This window comes from Pocillopora damicornis, chromosome 14 (genome assembly GCF_964200805.1).
Source record: "Pocillopora damicornis chromosome 14, jaPocDami1.2, whole genome shotgun sequence".
Lineage (NCBI taxonomy): Eukaryota > Metazoa > Cnidaria > Anthozoa > Scleractinia > Pocilloporidae > Pocillopora > Pocillopora damicornis.
The window spans coordinates 6,218,132-6,242,839 of NC_142683.1; the positions used below are offsets into that span (position 1 = coordinate 6,218,132).

The 24,708-nt window shown below is 38.2% G+C and overlaps 1 protein-coding gene across 2 annotated transcripts in view; it reads left to right on the forward strand.

Annotated features, from left to right (window-relative positions):
* The window catches only part of LOC113676110 (vacuolar protein sorting-associated protein 8 homolog), a 43,683-nt gene that overhangs the window by 4,678 nt on the left and 14,297 nt on the right, over positions 1-24,708 (forward strand). For both annotated transcript variants that reach the window (XM_089193159.1, XM_089193160.1), the window contains exons 8-49: positions 49-128; positions 963-1,049; positions 1,424-1,491; positions 2,842-2,892; positions 3,720-3,822; positions 4,246-4,302; positions 5,069-5,146; positions 6,163-6,204; positions 6,775-6,855; positions 7,349-7,432; positions 7,567-7,653; positions 8,653-8,727; positions 9,205-9,240; positions 9,550-9,640; positions 9,877-9,923; positions 10,352-10,444; positions 10,827-10,873; positions 11,681-11,779; positions 12,220-12,260; positions 12,605-12,687; positions 12,791-12,880; positions 13,493-13,544; positions 14,687-14,802; positions 15,450-15,495; positions 15,576-15,649; positions 16,137-16,171; positions 16,416-16,494; positions 16,630-16,722; positions 17,372-17,428; positions 18,097-18,179; positions 18,253-18,337; positions 18,848-18,946; positions 19,813-19,902; positions 20,649-20,698; positions 21,424-21,568; positions 22,097-22,186; positions 22,254-22,320; positions 22,546-22,646; positions 23,194-23,272; positions 23,516-23,598; positions 23,980-24,060; positions 24,406-24,581. In XM_089193159.1, the coding sequence (XP_089049285.1) occupies positions 49-128; positions 963-1,049; positions 1,424-1,491; positions 2,842-2,892; positions 3,720-3,822; positions 4,246-4,302; positions 5,069-5,146; positions 6,163-6,204; positions 6,775-6,855; positions 7,349-7,432; positions 7,567-7,653; positions 8,653-8,727; positions 9,205-9,240; positions 9,550-9,640; positions 9,877-9,923; positions 10,352-10,444; positions 10,827-10,873; positions 11,681-11,779; positions 12,220-12,260; positions 12,605-12,687; positions 12,791-12,880; positions 13,493-13,544; positions 14,687-14,802; positions 15,450-15,495; positions 15,576-15,649; positions 16,137-16,171; positions 16,416-16,494; positions 16,630-16,722; positions 17,372-17,428; positions 18,097-18,179; positions 18,253-18,337; positions 18,848-18,946; positions 19,813-19,902; positions 20,649-20,698; positions 21,424-21,568; positions 22,097-22,186; positions 22,254-22,320; positions 22,546-22,646; positions 23,194-23,272; positions 23,516-23,598; positions 23,980-24,060; positions 24,406-24,581 (3,301 nt within the window). The remainder of the gene's footprint in view (positions 1-48; positions 129-962; positions 1,050-1,423; positions 1,492-2,841; positions 2,893-3,719; positions 3,823-4,245; positions 4,303-5,068; positions 5,147-6,162; positions 6,205-6,774; positions 6,856-7,348; positions 7,433-7,566; positions 7,654-8,652; positions 8,728-9,204; positions 9,241-9,549; positions 9,641-9,876; positions 9,924-10,351; positions 10,445-10,826; positions 10,874-11,680; positions 11,780-12,219; positions 12,261-12,604; positions 12,688-12,790; positions 12,881-13,492; positions 13,545-14,686; positions 14,803-15,449; positions 15,496-15,575; positions 15,650-16,136; positions 16,172-16,415; positions 16,495-16,629; positions 16,723-17,371; positions 17,429-18,096; positions 18,180-18,252; positions 18,338-18,847; positions 18,947-19,812; positions 19,903-20,648; positions 20,699-21,423; positions 21,569-22,096; positions 22,187-22,253; positions 22,321-22,545; positions 22,647-23,193; positions 23,273-23,515; positions 23,599-23,979; positions 24,061-24,405; positions 24,582-24,708) is intronic.

A 24,708-nucleotide genomic window follows, 5' to 3' on the forward strand; every position in this document is an offset into this window, starting at 1 on the left:
ATATACTGCATATCCTGTATTTTTTTTTTTAAATGAATACTGTTACAGGTGCAGAGTATGGGGCTGTTACTGCACTCGGTATCAATATGGAATGTACAAGACTTCTATGTGGACATGCAAGAGGCCAGGTAACATAAAGTTGCAAACACAGATGTTACGCAGTGCTGTTAGGAAGCAATGGATTATGCATTCTATCAGTTTACCAGTATCATTAGCAATTATAAAATAATTCAAATAGTATGCACGCTCTGATTGGCCATAAAACCATTTTACATGATCGTATGTAAACACGGTTTTCGTTCCTCTTTCATTAGTTATTCTATAAAAGAAATGTAAAATGGTTTCTGTGTTTACATAGCCTGATGATGCTTTGCGTCGTGGTTTCCTACGCTTATCTCGTGTTCTCCCAACCTCCCACGTGTTTACATCAGGCTATGTAAACATGGAAACCATTTTACATTTCTTCATTATTCACTTAAGTGGAGCTGAATGTTGGGGGATATGTACCTTACTGCTTTGTGGCGTGGTAAATATCCACATTTTCACAGACATTGATGTGAGTAAGTGTTTTAGAATATACCACACAGATGCCAAAAAAATTAGTTTATTTTCATTAACACACCAAAAGTCGTTTGAAATTAAATTGTTAATGTGCAATTTGTCTCTTCGGCTGCTTGGATATGCATAGTACGTGCTAATCGTTTCCAATTCAGCCAATCAGTGCATGTGGAAAGCACTATTCACCTACGTGGCATATACTGATAATCCATGAAGAATGCTTGAAGAACACAAAAAAATATATTGACCAATCACACGGGGTATATATCTACAGGGAAATTACATTGTCAAAATAAAGCTGCTGAAAATTATCAAACAAGACATTTAGTACACCATTTCTATTGTAGTTAATATATGTAATCAGTTTTGTGATATAGTTTTAAGTGTTTGATTATTTTTTACAGATAACTATGTGGGATTTGCAGTCTGGGAAATTGTTGAGACAAATCGCTGATGCCCATCCCATGGGTAGTGCAGTGCTGCATGTTATGGTAAGAGAAAATTATTTTTTGAACCATTTTGAAAGCATTTTGTTGTTCCTAAAATGTGGTGTGCCGTTTAGCCAAAAAAATTGTTTCTAGAAAGGGGTTTTATACAATTATAAACATATCTTGCAGGAGAGTGAGAAAGAAAAGGAGCAATTAAAAAAAAAAACCAAAGAAATATTTGCTTGATTTTTTACTTTTTTCCGCGGGAAGTTTACTATCTAACCTCGTCTTCGCGTACTCGACTCAGTCTTCTCGGGTCACGTTCAATCATACGGGAACATCTGTTTAACCCTTATCAGCTATGGAGCACCTATTATTCTATTTTTAGATGTGGCTGTCAATTTTCTGTTGTTATTCATTGTGTAACTCATTCACAGTTCACAGATGACCCAACAGTTGCAATTTGCAGTGACAGTGGCGGTTCTGTGTTTGTTCTCAGCTTCAAGTAAGAATTTTTTTTATAGGAAAAAGGATACGATGTAATGACATGAATTGCTCAGTGAAAAGGTTGCATTATTAAGTAATTTCTGTGATCGCATCTATTTACCGGAGAAAAGAGCGATCACCTAAGACTAATTTTCAAGTGAAGAAGCACTTCTGAATCCGGAAGGGCAATTTTACATTTGCAAGAGTTGAAATGTGACAGGAATTACTTTGGCGCTGTTTTCCTGTTTAGCTTTGGAAGTCGACCAAAACAACTTTTCAGTGAAAATTTTAATAGTATGTCGTGTTGGTCTCCCTCTACCACGTAATATGGTTGGCCTCCCTCTACCACGTAATATGATTGGCCTCCCTCTACCACGTAATATGATTGGCCTCCCTCTACCACGTAATATGATTGGCCTCCCTCTACCACGTAATATGATTGGCCTCCCTCTACCACGTAATATGATTGGCCTAGAAAACTCGTGTCATCCTCTTAACCAATCAGATGGAACACCGAGAATTAGGCATACCTTGGCTTGTGTTTTCTCGCGTTGTTTTTACCTTGAGTTCTTGTTGGCTCTTTGCACCGGTCAATCATTGTAACTATTTACTCTTTAATGACAATCACTTTAATTTCGCTGTGAAGGAAGGACTTGTTGATCCCACGTGTACGGCTTCCCATGTTCTTCCAAGTTAAGCTTGTCGATAGGATCGTTTAGAAACTCCCAGGACATTTCTGAAACGATAAAAAAACAATTTTCAAGTGAACTGATCGAATCTTTACTTACCTTAATAAATCTAAATCTGAAAAAATATCACTTGCACGATTTGAGTTACTAGTTGTTGTAACAGTCCACGCAACTTTCATGACAAATGAACAAAGAGGGTAAGTTTCTAAAGAAACTATGGTGCTGCGGCGGTGGGGGAGAATAACTGGGTAATTTGGTTTTATCATCTGAGTTGATAACGTAAATTGGCCACCGGAAAGAGTTTCAAAGCTGACGTTTCGAGTGTTATTCGCTCTGACGAAGGGCTAACGCTCAAACGTCAGCTTTGATTCTTTACGGTGGCCAATTTACGCTATCAACTCAGTTGATAATACTAAATTATCTTTACAACCGATGCATATTTGTGGGACAGGTACTTATTCAATGAGTCGTATTTAATCCAATGAACGAGGATGAGCATATGAGAATATAGTACGGATTCAAGGAGCTCTCAAAAGAAACCCGGCCTAAAACGTCCAGAAAAAGGGGGAAAATTGGGCGACCATCGGCGGTGCCACTTTTCTGGGCCAAATATAACGTTACTCAAAATAATTTAAAACCTACTTTGAAATACATATAATTCATGGACTTTATTCTAACAGGAGACTGATCGGAATGAGGACGTATGAATCAACTTGCTTGTTTTCAGGAAGGTAATAAAAATGACACGGTATGATAGTTCTTTTAACTCCCAGATGAAATGTGTAATTCTTATTACTGTCAACCATACAATTCTTATAACGTTAGTTCAGAGAATTAAGTATTGGATCAACTTATCCCCAAATTGATATTTTTCTTTATTCTCATCACCTATCTGGTTGATATTGTATTGATATTGTAAGGAGAAATTCTGTCTTGGTCACTCATGGGAGTTAAAAGGTTAATCTACACTAGGCATGCGCATATGCACTTCACTAGTAAAGTGATCTGCATTTAAAGAATTATATTACGTCTATTTTCGTTAATTTGATAAAAAAAAAACACAACAACAAAAAACAACAATAACAAAAACAACAACAACAATAAAAACAACAAAAAACCAAAAACTTAGTTATGAGGGTTGGCAACTTTGGAAAATCGCATCGGCCTTATGGTAAGTGCTCTTGCCGGATTCGAACCTTTGCATGCTGTTCTGATCTGTTCTTCGGCAAGTCAATTCCTCTTAGTGCCTTTCGCCACCCAAGGGTCGAAGTGGGTGTTGACCAACCTCCGAGGTAACCGGGAGGAAATTTCAGAAGGGGAGTTGGGGGTGGGGGTTAAGCTCTGGTGGTCTACCATCTCATTTTGCAAAGAAGCAATATGCTTCGTGGCATGGAAACCTGGAAGAGCTCCAGCCGCTGTGCGAATATAGGTACACATGGAGACTTTCCCTTTTTTTTTTTATTATCATTGATTTTTATTAACTTCAGAATTAAGATCTTTTTGATGACTATCAGTTGCATATTATTGTCATGTTTGTTTTCTTTTTTTCGTGTTATAGCCGCGGTGAAGTGTGCACGATGGCACCTCTTCATTTGCATGAAGGAATGAAAGAGCATCCTCTTTATGAACAGTCGTTATTAGCTTTGGCCACTCTTACTAAGGTACAGTAAGACGAGTTCTACTGTAGCAGTTTCCCATGTTCCATATCGGGATTTTCACTTCTGCTTATATAAAGTACTTTGCACTTATGAATAAAGGGGATACGTTTCTAAGGAAACTGTGTTGCTGCGTTGGTGGGAAAGTATAACAGGGTCATTTAGTATTATCGACTGAGTTGACAACGTAAATTGGCCTTCCTAAGGAGTTTTAAAGCTATTACTAACACTTGGTGCTAGGACTGTGCTCCAGTCGCTGACGAGGAATTTATAGCATTAAGAATACAAGTTTGATTGTGCATTCGATGGTCAATAAGTCAAAATGTAACAATGCCTTCATTCTTCACGAACTTAAGGTATATGTATTAACGGTGTCCCATGTGTATCAAAGAGCTTATATTCTGCTACTTTTGTTGCGTTTGTTTACAGGTTCTGGTATTAACACTGAAGCCTGAACTCGAGGTCCTCTTTACTCACACTCTAAAGGTACAAATGTTGGAAGTAACTTTAAAAGTTGTAAATCTGTAATTGAAATCTAAAAGGTGGTAAATTTTGAACTCCCATGTACAATACAGAAAGCTTTTATCAGCATAATCAAGCACCTGAGACAAAGAAAAGTTTTCTACGAGTAATCGGAACTCAGACCTTTGGATCTCGTGGTCTGAGACGGTGGGGAAGGTAGGGAGGGGGGAGGGGCGAGGCCATCACTTGATCAAGTGCGATTGGTGTTTGTTTTTTCTTTTCGTCGTCCCTCATCCATGATAAACCGAAGTACAACCATGACTAGCGTGAAAGTGCCTGAGTTCTTAATGTTAATGGCGGTAAAAACTATCCCCATTCTCCTCTGCGCCGACCGAAGTGGCAATATCTTTCTTATCTCTTCACCGAGCGGATTTTGCTTGTCATTCTTATCCTGATTTCAAATCTCGCGCTGAGATATTCGACTTAGCATTTTAGTGTTTCAAGCCTTTTTTTTTTTGCAACCAAAGAGCATTACCCCTTCGAAAGATAAATACGACCGGAAATGGTACGCTCTTTTATCCACAGTAGTCTGATTGTCAAACTCCAACTAAACCCACCGTTTGATTTGACTTTTTTTCGTAGAAATATTTTAAGGTAAATTTTGACAAGTTCGTGTCAATTCCCCCTCTTACTCTCTCAATGAGCGTACATTATACTCAAGCTGAAAGCCCCACTGAATTTTAACATTTGCTTTTCTTTTTCAACTGTTAATAATTATTTCATCCCTTAGGGCCCTGCTGATTCTCTGCCGCTGTTGGCCTGGCAGTTTGCCATAATTCAAGTGGAGTCCAAAAAAGTCATTGATCCGGTGGGTAGCTAAATTTCTGTCAAGAAGTCAATATATTGACTGAGAAAATAGTTCAAACAAAGTAAACATAAGGCAATAAGGAAATAAAGTTGCGTTATCTATTCCAATTTTTCAGGAAGTCATTTTTTTAAAGTTTCGTCTGAATGTTTTGTGTCGTTCAGTGCGACGTGTAAAAGAACCTTTCAACTTGTTAAAGACCACAATGATGAACTTGAGAATTTAACAGTACAATAAGTTCCACTTCACCTTCGGATGAATATCAGGCAAAGAAATGATCCTGGCAGGTGGACTGCAATTTTGCAGGGCAAATGCAGAAGCAAGGCTGAAAAAATTCGGGTTTCGCAGTTCACCTGCGAGGATCATTTCTTTGCTTAAGTATGCTCGAGTGTTTCAAGGTAACCAATAGTTGACTGTGTTCCTCGCAACAAAGTGATCTTTGGAACAGAACTGACCCCATTAACGCTTGAAGTTGTCAACGTGCTGGTACACCTCGGGCAGCAACGATTGTGTTGTGGTTGGAGTGCGTGTTGGTCGAATTTCGACCCTTTCCGTCTGCTAACCCTCCGGATGCCGATTGTTCACTAAGTATGTGGACGAGCTACGATCGACGGCGTACTTTTGACCGATTCTGTCTGATAATTGCCTAAGGGCCGTTTTACAACTAATTATGTTGGACGACTGTCTACCGATAGTGGGCCGAAGATCTGGTCGACGCATTCGATGGATTGGCCCACTCAATACTACACGGAAATATCTCTTAGTTGAAAGTTGACTGAAGAGTTCAAGGACAGACGCGCAAAGCCGCTTAGGTGGAGAAGGGCCTTTAAATGTGGCGTTTCCGCTGTGATTTGGAATACGGAACACGATGAGTCAAACAACTGCGAATTTCCCTATTGCAATTATGTTGTTCAATAATTTTACATGAGACTGCTTCAGGGTTATTTTATGACAATGAGGTATTTATTGTTTTATATTCTTAGAAAGTAATCATTATTGACACGTTCAATTTTCCGTAGGTTCTTGCCTTTGGGAGGGGAACTGAAATTTTCTTTTATCAGGTAAACGTTTCTTTGCATGTTTCAACCATCATCGTGGCAAGCTAGTGGCTACTGTTCAAAATTATTTTGTGAAAACATTTTGGTCAGGATGAAAGCAATTGTTAGTTATGCTCTAAGGAACCTGTTTAACTTTTGATTGGAAAAGATGGGAAATTTTGAGTACGATCGTTGGGTAACGAAGTATGCATTTAATTTGTCATCAGAGTTGCACATCGCTGATCTCATCAGTAAGCAGGACGCTTGTTACATCTGATCTTAGTATATGGCCTCGCTTACTAAAGAGTTTTCTGTAGTTTGGTGTAGAGCATCGAGCCGCGAAAATTTGAATATCTGAGTTTTAATCCTCGTTGGAGATTCTGTGGTTTCGTAGCTCAGTTGGTAATAGCAAAGGCACGGGTTTGAATCCCGTCGAGGCCTGAATTTTTTTAAGCTTCTTTCTTCGGAACTTCAGCTCATTTGCGAGGATCATTACCTATTTGTACTCAGATTTTCTTCTCTTATCTTGCTCTCACAATCACTGAATTCGTATCTTTCTCTGTTTAAACTTCAGTTTTCCTGTTTACTTTACAGGCCCATTCTCAAGGGGAAAAGCAAGTCAGATTTATGTTCCTACAAAGATTTGAGAGTTCGTATAAGCTCACTGCTCTTCATGTAAGTATGAGGTGTGGGCTTAGTTTAGGCAAATGAATTCATCATTTAAGGACTCTACACCGTTTTTTTAATGCCTGAAAGTAAGACGAACTTTAAATTCCCTAGAAAAAAAAAATCAATTGTGAGTGACTTGTCCAGTTATAAATCTAATTGCATTTCGGCGAATCTTGCTCGAGTGCGGTCCATCTACGCGGTTCATACCAAAGTAAATATGGAACTTCCGAATGTTCTTTTCCCTCGGTTCCCAAAGCAATATCTATGTAGTTTGACGGGGTAGTTTAGTTTTATCAGCTGAGTTGATAACGTAAATTGGCCACCGTAAAGAGTTACGGAGCTGACGTTTCGAGCGTTAGCCCCGTCAAAACTTTAGCAGGTCCTTCTTCAGGAGGCACCAGAAAATGGAACTCCTCAGCATTTTCGTTATTTATTTTTTTTTATCGGCGCCCGTTAGGTATGAATACATTGTAATATTCTGCTGTTCGTTTACTCCTAGTGGCTGAACCCACAAGTAATCGCTACAGTAGACGCGCTGGAGAGAGTCCATGTCATTGATGTGCGAAGTATGGAAGAACTTGAGGTGAAGATGAACGTGTGATGAACGATTTCAGTCGCAGGAAAATCTGATTGGTTGTGGTTTTCATTTCTAGACCAAAAGCACATGCCAAATCAAACGGAAGCCATTTTTTTGATATTTGGTTCAATTTCTTGCAGGTTCTTGACCTTAGCTCAGTACAGCTTGTGTACAGCAGCAGTTATTTCAAGTCACTCTCTACTGGAGGAAACGTCAGCAAGGCTTTGGTGAGGAATCTGTTTTTCGTTATTAGAGCTGTTCCCAACCCGAAACCTTACTAGCTACAATGGTGAATCAAAACAAATTTTTCATATCATTATTAGCCGATGAGAACTGAAAGGCACACTGCCAAAAGCGCGGGAAGACGTGGGTTACCAAGGTACGGGTAGTATTCGTACTGCTCTGGTTGATTGAGAGGACGGTGCAGGTTTTTGTCTCGCCAATCAAAGAATGAAGTGAAGCAAAAACAAAGCACTGGATTGTTGATTAATGCTCCTCTTCTTCCTGCCGTAGATCAACCAACTGAGAATTCTCGAACTTCCCTCGCTACCATGCTTATTTAACCCTTCATCTCCCAAGATCTGATTCCTTATTCTCCCCTTCAGCTTCTACTCATTCCCTTGTAAATTGGTTATGAGAATTTGGTGTTAGATCAAGATAACAACTTGTACCCGTCTAAGTTTGATTGTTCTCATTACCTGTTTGCTCGATAACGTATGGAAATTATAGGGTGAAGTTACATTTTAATCACTTCTGAGAGTTAAAGGGTTAAAGAAAACAAAGTGCGAACAAAGAAGAATTAAGGTTTACATATGGCCCAAAAGCATTACTGCAGAACCCAGAAGAGACAAATTTCCCGTGTAGGTCTTATTTCAAATGCCTTCCCTCTCAATTAAATTTGGTATCCGCGAGGTTGTTTCATGAACCAAGCTCTCTGCGTGAATGTTGTGTCAAGAAAGACCAAGAATTCCACACAGAACTGGTTATTTCGATATTCTCATGCGAATCAACCTCGCTCCGTTACTTGATTACGTTATGCATCAGGTTCTCATCATGCATCACGTCCACACAGGCATCACGTTCTCATCACGCATTACGCTCCAATCATGCATCGCGCTTTTTCTGTTGGTGAGGAAGAAGGTTGGAATAAACGCCACATTGGGATTGTAGTCTGATGGTTTAATTTTTTTCTTGATTTAATCAACTGTTTTTTTTTTCATTCTCAGGTAGCCGCCAGTGAACATTCATGTTATCAGACAGTAGTGGTATTTAATGGACAACAATTACTCCTGGGTGTCAAGGTAGATCAATTTTCTGAACTATTGAATATAAAGAAGGGTATACCATGAAATGCCAAGGTATATTTTCAAGATTTCGCGGCACAACTAGTTACATAGTAGGGTGAAAACTTACTGGCTCCTAAATACATCGAAAGAAGCAAGCTGCACACAGGCTGTGACTATGAAATTCAAAGAACTCAAATGAACGTTTGGTAAATTTCTAAGGAACTGTTTTATGATACAATGGATTTTTTTTTTGTGTAAAAATTTACCCTGAGACCACCAAACACCAAAATGATAAGGAGACAGAACGAGGATATGTAATGATGAAGGATTGCAAGAGAGCGTTAGAAACATTTGGACTCACAATACTTTACACTCCGAATAAGAATGATTAATGGTAAAGTTTAATCGATTGCAAAATTCTTCAAGATAACATGATGACAGTGTTATGGTTTATGTATTCATTTTGTTTGTTTGTTTACTTTTTACCTTTAGTCCGTCCATGTATTGACACTAAGGAACTGGCGCGATGTAAGTTCAGATTTCATATTTGTTGTTTTTAAGATATCTGCTTAGTGATTTGAACAACGGAATCGGCTGAAAATAGGCAAAGGCTCAGGTCATGATTTCTTCCTTGTTATTTTCCTCAAAATTCTCTCGCGACGAGCAACTTTTGTTTGCAAAGCTGAAGGGGACCGGGGGAGGGGTGGGGGGGGGGGCGACTTTGATTTCCAAGGCGTCCACTAAGGGTGTGTATATCATATAGAGTAGCGAAATAGTGAGGCGCATGAAGAATACATATTTTGATTTATTGCTGTTTGCTTTTTGTTTGTATGTTAGAGGATTGAAGTTTTCGTGAAGCAAAATAACTTCCTGGACGCTCTAGAACTGGCACTGTCTTTTTATGATGGCACTGCCATGGCTGTGATTGGTAGGTAAACGCCTCTGATGGCGATCACAGTATTTCCTCAGGACCTTCGTTCTTCGCTCGTTATTTGATGTAGGTATCGATCTCCAGCTTTTCTTGTAATTTGCAACGCCTGTCACGGCATGATCCAAGTAATCGCGGAAAAAGTTTGGTACAAACTCCAATGTCTAACTTTTGATCTCTCAAAACTGCCCTTCTTTCTTGTTCAATATAAACTGATTATTGATATTCTTTTCCAGGTTTAATTGGAAATAAAGAGCAGAGATCAACAGAAATTGCTGCACAGGTAAACTTTTAATTAGCGGTTATAAATTGCGTTGATTCCTTGAATCAAGACTAATACTTAGCATAGAAAACTACTCAGATGTCACAGCAAAACAAATTTGATCAAACTTTCTTATCGGAAAGACGACATCTCTTCTCAATGCGGATCCTCAAAAAGAAACCAATAAATAAATAAAGAACAACTTTGAAGAACCCCCGCACACATTCGCGGACAAAAGAAAGAAGAAAAAAGAGAAATGATAATCCAAAAGTGTTTAATGAATACCTGAGTTGTTCATATTTTGTAACTCGAACGATTTAGTGTCATCTACTCGATAGAAAATTAGGGGTCGCAGACTGAGTCTCCATTGTGGTGGTAGAAAATTCCCCCAACTTACTGCCTGGCTTGGCTAACATTTGACGAATTGTATTATTTTTTCTTTATCCCAGATAGAGGAACTATTACTAGCTTATGTTGATATAACAGTGTTCGTAAATTGCCCAAAGACTAGAGACACTAAGGAGCTGAGAGATTACTTCAAGGTGAGTTTTTGGTTCAAATGCTAAGAACTACAATGTTATTCTTCCCCAATAAAGTAATGTGATAGCAGATTACGTAAATCATCGAAAAAATAAGGTGGAATAACGTTTAAAATGACGTATGGATGTTAAATAAAGTGATCGTTGATTAAAAAATTGATTCGATGAAACTACTGAATATGAAATAAAAATGAGTTGAAAAAGAATGAAAAGGGAATGAAGGTTTCATCTTTGAGAAACTTTTAATGAAAGAACGCCTTAAAACGCCGGGTGAGTCTATCAGGACGAAACTCCTTCTTTCGGAAATTCTTAATAAGGTTAATAATTTCTGATTAATTATTGTACTGTATTTTATCATTAGAATACTCCCTTATTGCTTTTGTAGGAAATGGTACCAATCTTTATCAAGTATAGCCTGGCCATCAATAACATGTGAGTTTTATACAAAATTTTAAGGAATGGTCTTCTTCGTCATCGTTTTTATTCCTTGAATGTGTTTGACTTACGGAAAAAGCTTTAAATCCTGATAAGAGCGATTATACTAACTTTATTTTCACAAGTGAAATACAATCTCGGCAAAAACAAACAAACAAACAAACAAAACAGAAACAAAACCGATCAAATATTTAACAAATGAATTCCATGTGGCCTTATGGCCATGTGTCTATAAAAGATCTCAGATCACGTCAAGCTGTGGAAAGTGGTACACGACGTGCAGCTGAGTGTGTCACTGATGCTCTTACCACATTCAAAGTCTTCTGAAATCCATTGGCGAACAAACGCACGACAACCACGAATCGACTTGATTTAACCCTCTACACCCTTAGATCAGAATCCACCTTCTCCATACTCTTATCTGTATGTTTCCTTTAGTACTGACAAGGAGAATTTGTTGAACAATCAAAGTTTCTTTGGGGTGGCGATCATTTCCTTTATTCTCATGATCTTAGTGAATGATTCAGAAATTAGATGTTGGTCACTCTCAGGGTTTAATAGGGGTTAAGTAATAGAGAAGTAAAAACTTGGTGATGATTACGTCGTAAATGCATCTGTTCTCCAAAAGATAGTTAGTGAGAGCCAATCAAAAGACTTGTGTTTTTCAGCTCATTATTTGAAATGGAACTGAACGTGAATAAACCATTCTCATTCCATTTGTTATTGCGACGAATGGGCTCGAGCACATTCATTGATCACTGAACAGCATGGAATGTGAAACTGAGCCAATTTTTATTCTCAAAGGGATCTCTTATTCAGAGAGATTTATGACAAGTTCTGTGAAGATCCTGTTGGAAAAATCGTGTTTCTGGAAAGCTTGGAACCTCATATCTTAGCAGACAAGTAAGTTTACTCAGAAGAAATAAATTTTTACGAGTTGAAAGAGGTGTAACTGGACGAACCTCTGCGGGACTGCATTGTTTTAAGGGCTAATATTATAACGTTGTTCACTCAAACCTCACCAAACACAGTAATTTTAAGTTGAGGGTCGAAACAACTTGGAACAGCATTTAAGCAATCAGACGATCTGGCCACACTCGTTTTCCCGCGCTGGAAGTCGTACTTTAATTTGCTTCAAGTCCATTATCTTTTTCTTTTTTCTTTTTTTGTTTTTTCTCTTTTTGGATATTTGATGAGTTCCTGTCTTCCCATTACCCTTTGTTAATGGCTGGCGTCTTATTATTATTATTATTTTTTAATTCAATTCAATCTGAGAGCGCTTTTATTTTGCATTATAAAATAACCTCGGAATGTCCCTGTTTTTTTTTCCTCTTTTTTTTCAGACTGACGTCTTTGAGTCCGATTGTGATGAAGGAGTTTATAGGTAATGTGAATCTATGTATGTTTTAGGAGGTTTCTAGGCTGGAGTAAAATCTTGAGTAAACAGAGCTTGGGGTGAATTTTCAAGCTTAACTTCTATTTACAATTCATCTCTGGCAGATTCCATACCATGACTTCGTAAATTATAAACGACCCATTAGAAATCACGAATTGGTCTGTCAGCCTTCGAGGTAGTGAAGAAGGGGTCGATGGATATATAATATATTTCTCGATCTGCTGGTTTACTCCGGGACCAATTATTTTAGCATAAAAGTAGCAAAGAAAACATGTTCATGAGAATTCCGAGACCTCTGTCCCATGAATAACTTTTTTCCTCAATTTTTTTAGAGCACTATAACCAGCAAAACAAGCTCAAAGATGTAGAATCATGTCTCATGCACCTAGATGTGACAAATCTGGATATACATCAAGTACGTACACATGACATGTCTACAGCGAATCGCATCCAAATCGAATCCAGTCCCTTGTTTTCAAGCGAAGTGACTTTTGCTAAGACCTCTCCTCTTTCCTCAGATGGTGAAACTCTGCTGGGCTCACGGCCTGTATGATGCCATTTTCTATGTGTACAACAGAGGCATGCGAGACTACACTACTCCACTGGAGGTATTCTTGGAATTGTAGGACGTTCATTATTTATCGCCTGGGGGCTCTGAAACGACTGATTTCCCCCAACCCCCGTTCCTTTTGAAAACCAAGTGATCTCCTTTCCCCCCGCCCCCCTTCCCGAAAAAATAAATTAAAAATCTTTAGATTAATTAAATTATGTCTGGTCCCTTGGGATATTTGGCCTTCCGTAAACCGTATAAAGTTTCAATAGTTTTTACCTCTGTTGTAGTTGTTTTTCATGTTTACGCTGTTAAATGCCCAGCCTGTTCTGATGTGAGCGGTAGAACAAGAAAACTGCTTCAACTCCTAAACCTTTGAGAGTGATTAGCATCTGATTTCTCCCTACATTATCAGCCCTAAATCAAACACTAAGATTATGAGAGTAAAGCAAATGATCTATCACCAAATAAGCTTTTGATTGATAGACAACTTCTTTTTGTCGTTGCAATAGCAAATGTATAAATAACAGTACACAGGATATTCGTACTGAAACTAGGGTGTGTAGGGTGGGTAGGGTGGGTAGGATGGATAGTCTGGAAGTGAAACGTTGAAAATATTGCCCTCCCCCACTTTTCTGTCCTCTTGTTCATTGTTTTAAATGTTCCACAGGAGCTGATTAATGTCTTAAAGGGCACAGTGCAGGCCAGAACTCCATTTGAAGGTAAGGTGTCTATTGTCAATGTAAAGAGTGACAAAAAAGTGCTGTGACTGAGGGGATAAATGGATCTGTTCTGTGATTGAGTTCAGTGTTTCTTTTAATCCTTTAATATAGCCCTTGAATCACACGTGAAGGTTACGTTTTTAAAGGAAATGATCACCAACTGAAGAAGCTCTCGATTGTTAAAGAAATTCTCCTTGTCAGTACTTTGGGAAATGTATAGAGAACAGTACGGAGTATATGCATACTGATGCAGGGCGTGAAATTGCGACTAATACAGGCGCCAATGCGACTAAATTTTTCACTTTGGCGACCAAATCCTGAAAAGTAGTCGTCAAATTGGCGACTAGAATGCTTCATCATAACCATACCTAGAGATACGGTAAATTAAAAAGATTTACAAAGATAAATCCGCGGCAAACGTCCTCGTTAAGTGTGTTTCCAAAACTCAGCGCATGCATCTCGATCGATAACTAGACGCCATCTTGGATTTAGGTGAGCTTGAACGTTGTATATCTTCCATCCTAGTGTCGACTTTGTAGAACTTCGAAGAACTTAATTTTGAAGGGTCTATCTGGAACGCTGATAGCGTAAAAAAAGTTTTTTTGTCTTTAAAAATGGCGACCAACTTTTTTTGAATTAGCTACCACTGTGAAAAATTTAGGAGCCAAGCGGCTATCAGCGAAAAAAAAAAATTAATTTTACGCCCTGTAATGTTAGGTTGTAGAGGGTTAAGATGTTAACAGCCCTTACTTCTGATACTGATCTTTTTGCCAAAATAAATATGGTATGAATTACGTTTGAACCGAGCTGTGCTGGTGGTGTTTGATTTGTGTTTGCCATTTCTTTAGTTATTGATTATAAAGCGAAACTATAATGGAGTAAAAAGTATGAAGAATTTAAAAAAAATCGTTGCTTTGAAGTTTCGGATCAATATCAGTATCTGGACAACTGCCCACCTACCCTTCCCCTAACCCAACATTAACCTTAACTTGTTGTCAATTGACTGTTGTTGAGTTAGGGGAGGGGTAGATGGGCAGTTACCCAGATACTGATATTGATCCGAAGTTTCTTGCAAGAAATAGTTGAGTGGTTAATGCTTTTAGCTTATCTGCTGACAGGTTTAATGTTCTTTCCGTTTTAAGATTCTGATCTTTCCTTGGGGAACAAATTACTTGTATACATCAGCTGCTGTCTGGCTGGACAGGCATTCCCAGTAGGTTCCATCCCTGAAGACTATGCACTAGACGTGAAAAAAGAGGTAAACGTACTTTTGTTGAATGCAGTCTTGGATTTTATTTCTTTTTCTTTTTTATTAGGTTTTTTTTTCACAACTCTCGTTAAGTAGCTTTAAAATAAAATTTCTCAGTGAGTAAGTTACAAGTGTCTCCCTTAGGAGTTCAACGTTTCAGGCGTAAAACCAAAAATAAAAGAGAGAAAAGTGGTCAGTAATGTATTACAATTTTTCGTTTCTGTTTAAGTTAGATGGCGACTTGTTCGTACATGGTTCAAGAGTTCCTTCCTTCTTGGGCTAGCCCAGGAAGGAGCCTAGATTATACGCAGACCTTTTGCCAGCTCAAGGCCTCAAACTTTCCCGCGGGCGAAGGAACGCTCGCTTCGCAAGGCCAATGATAACGAGCTGCTCGTAGTCTTGTCTGTCTGTCAGTTTCTGATTATGTATTTTAGCCCTTTAACTCCCAAGATCTCATTAGTAATTCTTCCTTCTGTTTGCCATAAACTGCTAATGATTTCAGAGAATTTGGTATTGGATCAACTTGTAGCCCTTAATTGAGTTTTCTTCTTTATTCTCTTCACTAGTCTGCTTTATTCCGTGTTGATATTGTTAGGAGAAATTCTGTCTTGGTCACTCATGGGAGTTAAAGGGTTAGTTTTGTTCTTGCCTTCCAGGTGTTCAACTGCATCACGACCCAAAATACTAAAGACGGTTTTGAAAGTAAGTTAAACTATCCAGTGTTGCTCTGTTCATCACATCGCGTCACTTTGTTAAAATTTTGATTATTGCTTTGCCCGTAGGTGAACCTTCATATCCACGTTTGCGAGTTTTGTTACATTTTGATACCCAAGAGTTCTTGAATGTTCTTTCCATGGTAAGTCAGTTCATTAGCGACTTCGTCTCTTACAAAGCATCCTACTGCATTGCTCAGTTCTCGAGTATTCTTTCCATGGTAAGTCAGTTCATTAGCGGCTTCGTCTCTTACAAAGCATCCTACTGCATTGCTCAGTAAAAATTAAAACAATACACTGCAATATTTATAGTCACTCTTAAAGACCAGTAACCTCCCCTAAAGACAAACTTGTACTCTTTGACCTCAAAGAGTAACTAGCATCTAATTCCTCCTTACAATATCACCCCCCCCCCCCTCAAATCATACTTTAAGGTCACAAGAGTAAAAAGGCGACCGAGTAAAGACGCTCTTGATCTTTAAACGAATTCTCCTAGTCTGCACCTTAGAAAATGTATAGAAAACAATATGGAGAATATGCAAACTGATGTTAGGGTGTAAAAGGTTATAGGTACCAGTACACTAGTAAATTATTTTTTTTCGACTTATTATGTACTGAATTCGATTGCAGGCGTTTGAACGGAAAGATTTTGACGACAATTTTGAGTAAGTCAGAGATGTTAAAATTTACTTCTGATATTTATAAGTACATTAAGTTAACAAAAGTGTGTTTGGTGTAGTCTTCATTAACCAATCTGAATCGCAGTCATGTTTTCAGTTGCCACGCACAACCTTCTTTTGGTATATCACGCAACGCTGTAGAAGGGACAATGAGGATATTACATGAGTGCGCGTGGATACGAATTTTACCATTGAATATTGATGGCGGTTTCTTGATTCCTCTTTATAGTGGTCCATCTGGTGTCACGCGAAGACAATTCCTTGTGAATATCCTTCTTGACGTAATGGTGCAAGACACTGGCTTTACGGTAAAGTTTACGAAGAAGTTCATGAACTTACGTTTCGTTCAAACAAATTTGCCATTTTTTTTTCTAATAAAGCTTTTTTTGCACAGAAATTTTGCCGTCTTCTTTGTCTTACAATATTGTTTGTTGCACGTACAGCCAAGCCAAGTTGGATCGCTGTTTACGTTTCTAGCGCGGCAAATGGCAAAGCACGAGAACAGAATACAGGTCAACAAGGTGCTATTTGAACAGGTTGGACTGTCTTTTGTTTACAAAAGTGTTTTCATCGTCTAAAGACTCTCTTATTGTCATTGCATTTGTACGAGACGTGTCAAAATAGTGGTTAGCGCAAGGGAGTCTTGATCGACAGCTGCGGGTTGGGCCTTGGCCGAGTCATCCTGTTGTACTCTTAGAAAAAGCACTTACTCTCGCCATGCCTCTCTCGGCCCTGGAGCATAAATGGGTACAGGCAAACTGTCAGAGAAACCTGACGAAAGAAGCCTCCGGCTAGAGTTTATTTCAGTTTCTGTAGCATGAAGCGTCTAGAAGTACTGTTTCTTCCCCCTGGATGGAATGCTAATCCATCGTAGGTCATCTCCAGCCCCAGGAATTTCGTCAGGGTTCCTCGACATTCGCCGGCACTCATATATTCTCCTTCCTGCAGAGAACACCGCGAGAGGAAAGAGTCTTGCCAGAGAGCTCAACACAATAAAAACCTGAAGAAATGCGGAAGGGTAACCTTCGCATTTATTGGCCTCCTGTTCAGGGGGGTGGTAGTAGTACACCTGGCTGCTTCATACCACTGAAGCCGTGATAAGCTCCGAGACAAGTGCTGTGTAAACGAAACGTTACCGCTTTTGCCTTATTAATTCATTTTAATTGCCCTTATTGCTTTTTTAAGGTCTTGGAGTATCTTGCTAACCCCGACGATGACTCCAGACACGAGGAAAGACAACAGGTAGTGTTTTAAAAACTATTTGTTATGTTAAGCGATATTCCAGAAAATATCACAGAGTGATAGCACTTGCGTATATGACAGCACAACTGACCGATTGCATCTGTACTTTCTAATTGGACGATAGTGGTTTACGTTGATATGTTCTAAAACTATTTTTCAATCGAATATTTGGTTTTTAAATCTAGAATTTTCAACACAAAGTTACGCAATTTTTTCTGACGGCGAATTTTAGAAGCGACGATTCAAGCATTCCATTTTGAATCTACTACGTGGGTCTTAAACATTCAAGAAGTTCTTCCTTTTTTTGCCTCTAAAAAGCAAACTTAGATTTTCTATGAATAAAGCTCTGGTCTCAAAATATTTCTTGGTCGTCTTAGCCTTGCTGTTTATTCATAGTAGTACGCGATTACCTGGTAAATACGACACGATTGTAATAAAACATTTTTTTCTTGCGTAAGTTCTCTGTGCTATGTTTTAGGACAATTGTTTATGCTTTTGACTGCGATTAATCATGAACCAATTGTTATTTTTCGAGTGCAAACAACACGACTTACATCGGATGTGACAACCGCATCGTGATACAAACAAGAATTCTTAATTTCTAGCCTTTTTTTCTTCATTTTTTTTTTGAGTTCGTTGATTTTTTCTTTTATTTTGATATCTTTTAGGCCTTGTTAGAGCTTTGGAATGCTGGTGGCCTGAAACAATTTGATGACGCCCGCATACTGGTTCTTGCGGAAAATGCTAAGTTGTAAGTAATGTGTGAGGTTTTCGCCATAAACCGTGCATTGCCTCATCGTTGTTATGGCTTATTTTTCCTCCAGCTATCGCGTTTGTGAAATGTTGTACGAGAGAAAACGGCAATTCTCCAAAGTGTTATCCTGTTACTTCAGGGATTCCTATCGAGAGGTAGATAAGAGTAATAATTATGTAGTTGATAAGAGGTAGATACGAGTAATAGTTATGCTTCCCATCAACTACGTTTCATATGTGATAGAAGTCCTAATCGAGCGGTGGACGGGGTGAAAATGCCTTCATCGATGGTGCTCGACTGATTTGAAAGAGATTTCCACAAGCGAAAGAGCATCTCAGATTTGTTAGATCTGCGCGTGATCGGAGAAAGGAAAACTTAAAAGTAGGCGTGAAACATTGCTCATAGAAGAGAGCTTTTCAGCGGTTTAGGTGACATCTGCCTGGCAATCATAAAATGCTTTATTGATTTAGAGATTTTCCAACATGTAATGACTCTCATTAGAGTTTGCATTCTCTATCTACGTCCTATGCTCGTTTACAGCATTGTACTTTACAAAGATTGTCTTCGTGTCCTATCTACAGCACACGATCTGTTGTATGCGAACAAGTTTTACCAAGAGAATGGGAGACTCTTAAGCTGTTGGTTTTTTTTTTTTTTTTAAACAGCACCAGGTTTTCACTTACGTCCATTATGTGATGTCAGAAGACGTGTATACTGATCTGGAGAGAGAGGAGCTGAAGGAAGCCACACTCAATAGTTTGCAGGTTAGTTTTGTCAAGGTCCAAAGTTCCTAAACAAAATGTCGTATGTTTGGATTATATATTTTCCCAAAGTTAACCAACATAGAGAAAGATGTTTTTTTCGTCTTGTCACGAGCGTGGGACAAGGAAAAAATTCTGAGTCCCTATGAGGAATGGAACCTCAGACCTTCGGATTCCGCGCTCCGATACTCTAACCACTGAGCCACGGAGACTCCACGGTGAGCGAGGTCTAATACGAAGTTCATATGACATACGGCCTGCATACTGCTAGGATTAAAAAAACTTACCATCTCTCTCAAGGAGTAGGCAAATGAATATTATTTATCAGTTAAACTATGATTTCCTAAAAAATGTTTTACGTTTGTCATAATATTGGTACTTCTACTTTATCACATACTTAATTCTATATCTTGATTTATATTTATGTGCAAACAAGTTTTACTGTTAAGAAAACAGAACCATCACAAAATGCGTAGAAGCCCCTATCCTGTGTTGTTACACAGGATAGTTTTATCCACAACCCTACACTGATAACAGTTTAACACGTGAACGCAATATTTCGAGGTAACAATTTTTTGAATGGTCACACACTGGGATCCCTTTCAGAGGCTAAAAAGTTGTAGTTACTTGGTACACCATGATAAATAGTACCACCTGAGAATACTGCTTTGTAGTTACACTCCATTGGTTTGCGAAGGCCCAGGTTGTGGGGACCTGCTATGTACAGCGTAACAAGCATTACAGCCCTTTGATTGAAGCTGACCTCTTACGAGCAACCGAACACGTATTAGATGATATACAGCCCCTTGAAAACCGGTAACTTAGATTTGTTTCTAAAGGTTAGGAACGTTTTGTATTTAAACTTTCAGAGCTTTCTTTCAATCGACTGCGGAAAAACTGCTCAAATGATTCTCACTGAATTTCCGGATATCTTGACTTCCGTTATCCGTCAGTTAGAGGTGAGTGTGTTGTTGAATTTGCAGTTATGACCACAAGCGGCCCAAGCTCCAGCTGTGAGATAATCATCTCACAGCTGGAGCTTGGGCTGCCTGTGTGATGACAGACGAATTTGACGCTTTTAGATAATTAAAGGCCAATCGTCATATATGTGGCACGTACTGTGCCTATGATAGGATAAGGAAGAGAATACAAAAAAATATAACGGTTGCATTATCGGTTTGATTTGAACTGTGCATGTATAATTACCTGGTAGAGATTGTTTATCTATTTATGAAGCCATTTTTTTTTTATCTACATGTATTTTCATGCCTATTTTCCTTGAAGTAAAGTTGTTTGCAAAAGGATACGAAAAGCAGGAATATCTTTGGTTGGCGATTTGCTTAAGAATGTGCATGGTATTGCCATATGTCCAGAAATGCATGCTTTAATGAAAATGACAAAAATTCCTCAAAATCTTCAATGATCCTCCGAGCTGATTTCGCTTTGCCGGATTTGACTAAAATTTTTCAAAATCGTCATCTCCGCTATGCTAGTTTCGCATCGACGAATTTGACTAAAATCCGCCCGAATCGTAGAATCCATGAACATTCACTCGGTGAGACAAAATTTCGTCAAATCCGCCATTTTCGTCACTGCGTGTATTTCTGGGCAAAAATGTGCAAGTGCTCTCCTCCTTATACTTCCCATCCTTTTCCTTCCCTTTTTTTTCGTTAAATATTCTTTTCTCCTTTCTTTCTTTCCTCAGGGAAAATCGACTGTGCAGTATGAATTTCTAAAAGGCGTGTTTGAGAATAAGTGAGCAAAAAATATTCTTTAGGATAAATTATATGTTAGTGAATTCAAAGAAATTTCTGAGTTTCTCTCTTAACTGTGATGAAACGTTACGTGAATGGACTGGGCAGAGTATGAAATGGTTCTCAGTTTATTCAACTGACTTAGCGCTTCAAGTTACCGTATGCATCAGGTGACAGAATCTCCTTGAGTGATTTTTTTTTTCTATGTTGGTTTTTGTTTTGTTCTGCTTTCTTTCTTTTGTCGTTATTTGCTTGTTTATTTCCTGTTTTCCTTTGTTCTGTTTCTTTTTCTGTTTTTGTTATTTTGTGACATGGTATACAAAAAGGGAACACCCTTTTAAAGTTCTCAAAAGGAAATGCTTTAAACGAGTCCTTGAAGCTAAACGGTGTCCGTTGCTTGCTAAGAGATAGTTTTTTTTTAGCTTATCGTCACGATGGGAATTTTCCCACCGCGATGATAAAGAAGCAGGTACCTTTTTAATTTTTTTTTATACAACGATTCAATATTCTGAAAATAGAGCAGACGTTTGGCAATCATGTTCTAAGTGGTCAATTATATGGAAAGCTCGGTGATTTTATTAGTTTGAGCAATGGAATGCGTTTCTTCTATATTCGAAAGAACTTTCATGGCGCGAGTGGCGTGATTGATATGTTATTCTAGAATGGCCGAGAGACATTGCTGTTTTGCCATTTAGTCCTTTTTGTCTAGTCTCATCTTTATTTCAGATCCCAGACCCCTAGCCGCCCAGAGGACACACCTGACGCTGAAGTCCACGAAAAATACATCGAGCTGATGTGTAGATACCAGCCAGATCTGGTGCACAGTTATTTAAGAAATACTGAAAACTACAGACTTGAAGAAACTTTGGCGGTATGTATGGAGTAATCTTAAAATATGGCGATGGAATTTTTAGAAATGACTAGATATAAGACTTTTAAGTTTCGTTTACACTAAAAATTTTGCATAATGAGAGATCACAATTCCTATAGTTTTCCACTTTATCACGAAAAGAAATTGAGTCAAATTACAGCCTTAAAGTTATTACATTTTGCTTTCAAGAGTGGGATTGTAATCGTGTTATTTAATGCCACTTGACCTGGCCTTTTGAAGTGTAGTTTTGGATAATATGTTGTGATTTGTGGACTTGAAATTTCCACATTATGCCGTCATTTTGTAATCAACTCACGCGCTGTGTTCCCCAGAGCTATTGTTTTGTCAAACCGCTTTACTAAGGAAACGCAAAGTACCGAAAAAGCAATCAAAAATCTTAAACAAAGCAATGCATGACATTTATTTTCTCATGTTCCAACTGAACAGCATAGAATGGGTTTTAATGATAGTTAATATGATGAACACATTTTCTGATTGTCCCTCGTGCGTTTTGCTTTTTTGTTGTAGATTGTTCGCCAATTTAACAACACATATGCTACATCCTATCTACTGGAGAAGGCTGGCGATATTCATGGAGCTTTCCAGCTTCTTTTAGAGGTACGTATGCCTGTATTCTCCTTCGTTGTCAGAAGCAGTTCATGATCATTTTCTACTCTTTTTGCAGACTTTAAAGGTGAAAGTAAAAGTTCTTTGTGATGTTTTTGAGGAAAACGAATCACCATCTTTGAACGGTACAGTGATTTTTTTGTAAGATGTTATGCCATCACGCGATAAAAATCTCTAGCCCATAATCTAATTTTTGATTAGTGAGCTGAAAAGGTTAACATTATTTCAGACGTTTTCGCTCCATCTGTTTAGCAGATTTCAATTATTTCATCCACGAAATAAACATACGCCACGCACATAACAGAATATGTAAGTTTATTTTAACACTGATTTGAAGGGTTCTCTTCTAGAAATCAGGAAGCTTACTACAAACATTGAGGCTGTTTTACTAGGAGTTTTAATTCCTCTGTGCCAAAGAAATTCTGGGAGACTTGAAGAAACGGACAGAGAGGTAAAGCACAATTTTGGTGACAAGATTCGTTGCTCCTAAGATACATCTTTCCAACCAGGAGTATTAAAGAATACTGAGCAAAGAAGACAATCTGACACTTTCTTGAGCCACGAGGAAGAAATTTGTAAAGCTGAAGCAGCGTTACCAGGACCGTAGTAAAATTAGTCGCCCTCCCGTTCCCTCATACTTTGCGTAGACCTTTCATTTCTGTCTGTTTCTGTCATTAACTTGTACCTAATCGTGATCAACGTTGCTACTTTGTTGCTACTTTGTTCTCGTACAACAACATCCACATTTATAAACTAAAATAATCCTCAGTGATGAAGCTCTGAGCTCAGGGGTTAAGGAGCCAATATTTTTTTTAAGTTCGTCATTTGTAGTCCGCTTTGATACTCTCCATTCTTAGCAATCTTCATTCCTCTTTGATATGTTGTTGTCTTTTTCCTTTTCATCCACTGGAAGAAACACGAAGTTGAAAGTCTTTACTACTAAGAGCAAATTTCATCGTTGTAGAAAATGACCAACTTTAACGTTTGTGTCTTACCAGGCTTTATGGTTTCCTCTTCTCGAAACCGTCATGGCCCCTCAACGGAAATGTAAAGATACAAGTAGTGCATATTTTTTAGGTAAGAACCTTACGTCATTGTTCTCAAATTGTAGTCTCCTTTCTCAATTACTTTTTATGCAGTTTCGTAAGCTGATATGTAGATACGAATGATTTTTAACAATTGTGAGGAACTAGTCAGAATTATCACTTTAAGTTACTAAAAGGAAGTTTAAAAAAGAGAGAGAGAGAGAGAAAAAGCGAGGAGGAACATTAAAGTTGAATCGAAGATAAAACTTAATCATGATTTATACATTTATTGTAGCTTTTAAAGATCAGACAAGACACGTTTTAAACAGCATGATGGGCTATATATCGTTACCGGCCATTTTACAGAAGATTATGCAGGTAAATTTCCATTGATTTAAAAAACAAATTTCCGGTTGAGTGGCGAGTTGAATCTAGGATTGGATTGGTGTTGGTTCATTTCGCCTTGTGATTGTTTCAGGAAACTCCCGCTATCCTCTCAACCAGTCAGCTGCGACTTCTTTTTTTTTTTCGCACATCAAGCTGCTAACTTGTGTTTCCTTTGATTTCTTGTGAAATTTGCATTACTACTGATCAAAATTAATGATTACTTTTCTTTCTATTATTTTTATTGTTTTAAAAATAACTCTTGCTTTTTGCACTCTTATTCATTCGCTTTCTGCACTCTATTTATTTACCTTCTGCACTCTATTCATTTGCTTTCCACCGAGTTCATTTGAACTTATCTTTTCTTTTCTATAGGATCCGACTTACAGTACTGGTAAATTTGGTGAAATTAAGGAACTTATTTTAGGAATGTTAGACACTTACACATATGAATCGGTGAGTATTTTTTTCTCTGGGTCAACTCATTGTTATGTATAATTCTGCTGCAACCACATTGTCAGATTGAATCAGATCAGAAAGTTGCGTGCTTCAAAGCCGAAAGACACCATCTGACTGGTTGCACTTACACTGTCCTATATATATATGCAAAAAATCAGAAATTTACGTGCTTCAAAGCCGGAAGAAAACCATCGAGTTCGTGTGACTGCTCCTAGCGACAAAATTTTATGTCATAGAGACATAGATTTCGAAATTTTCTCATGTCACGCGAGGTGAATAGTCGTTGTGTCATATCACTTCGTGAGCTTTGACCTTTAACCATTTTCATTTTTTCATCTTCAGACTCTTTTAAAAACAACCAACAAATTACTCTCTGGGGATCTTCACTCCTCTCTCAGCCATCTTAAAAATCAGAGTAACCATGGAATGACACCCAAGTCGTCAAGGTGTTGTATCTGTCATAGGCTCTATACTGATGATACTGCAAGTGGTCAACGGGATGATCTTTTGATATACAGGTGAGGAAGTGAACTCGGCGTCAGCCACTCATCATTAAAGTTATATCTATTTTTAAAAACTATGTAGATCATCTTATGAAACTGAATTAGCTTGAAAGCGAGGCAGAACTGCTGAAAAAAGACCGGT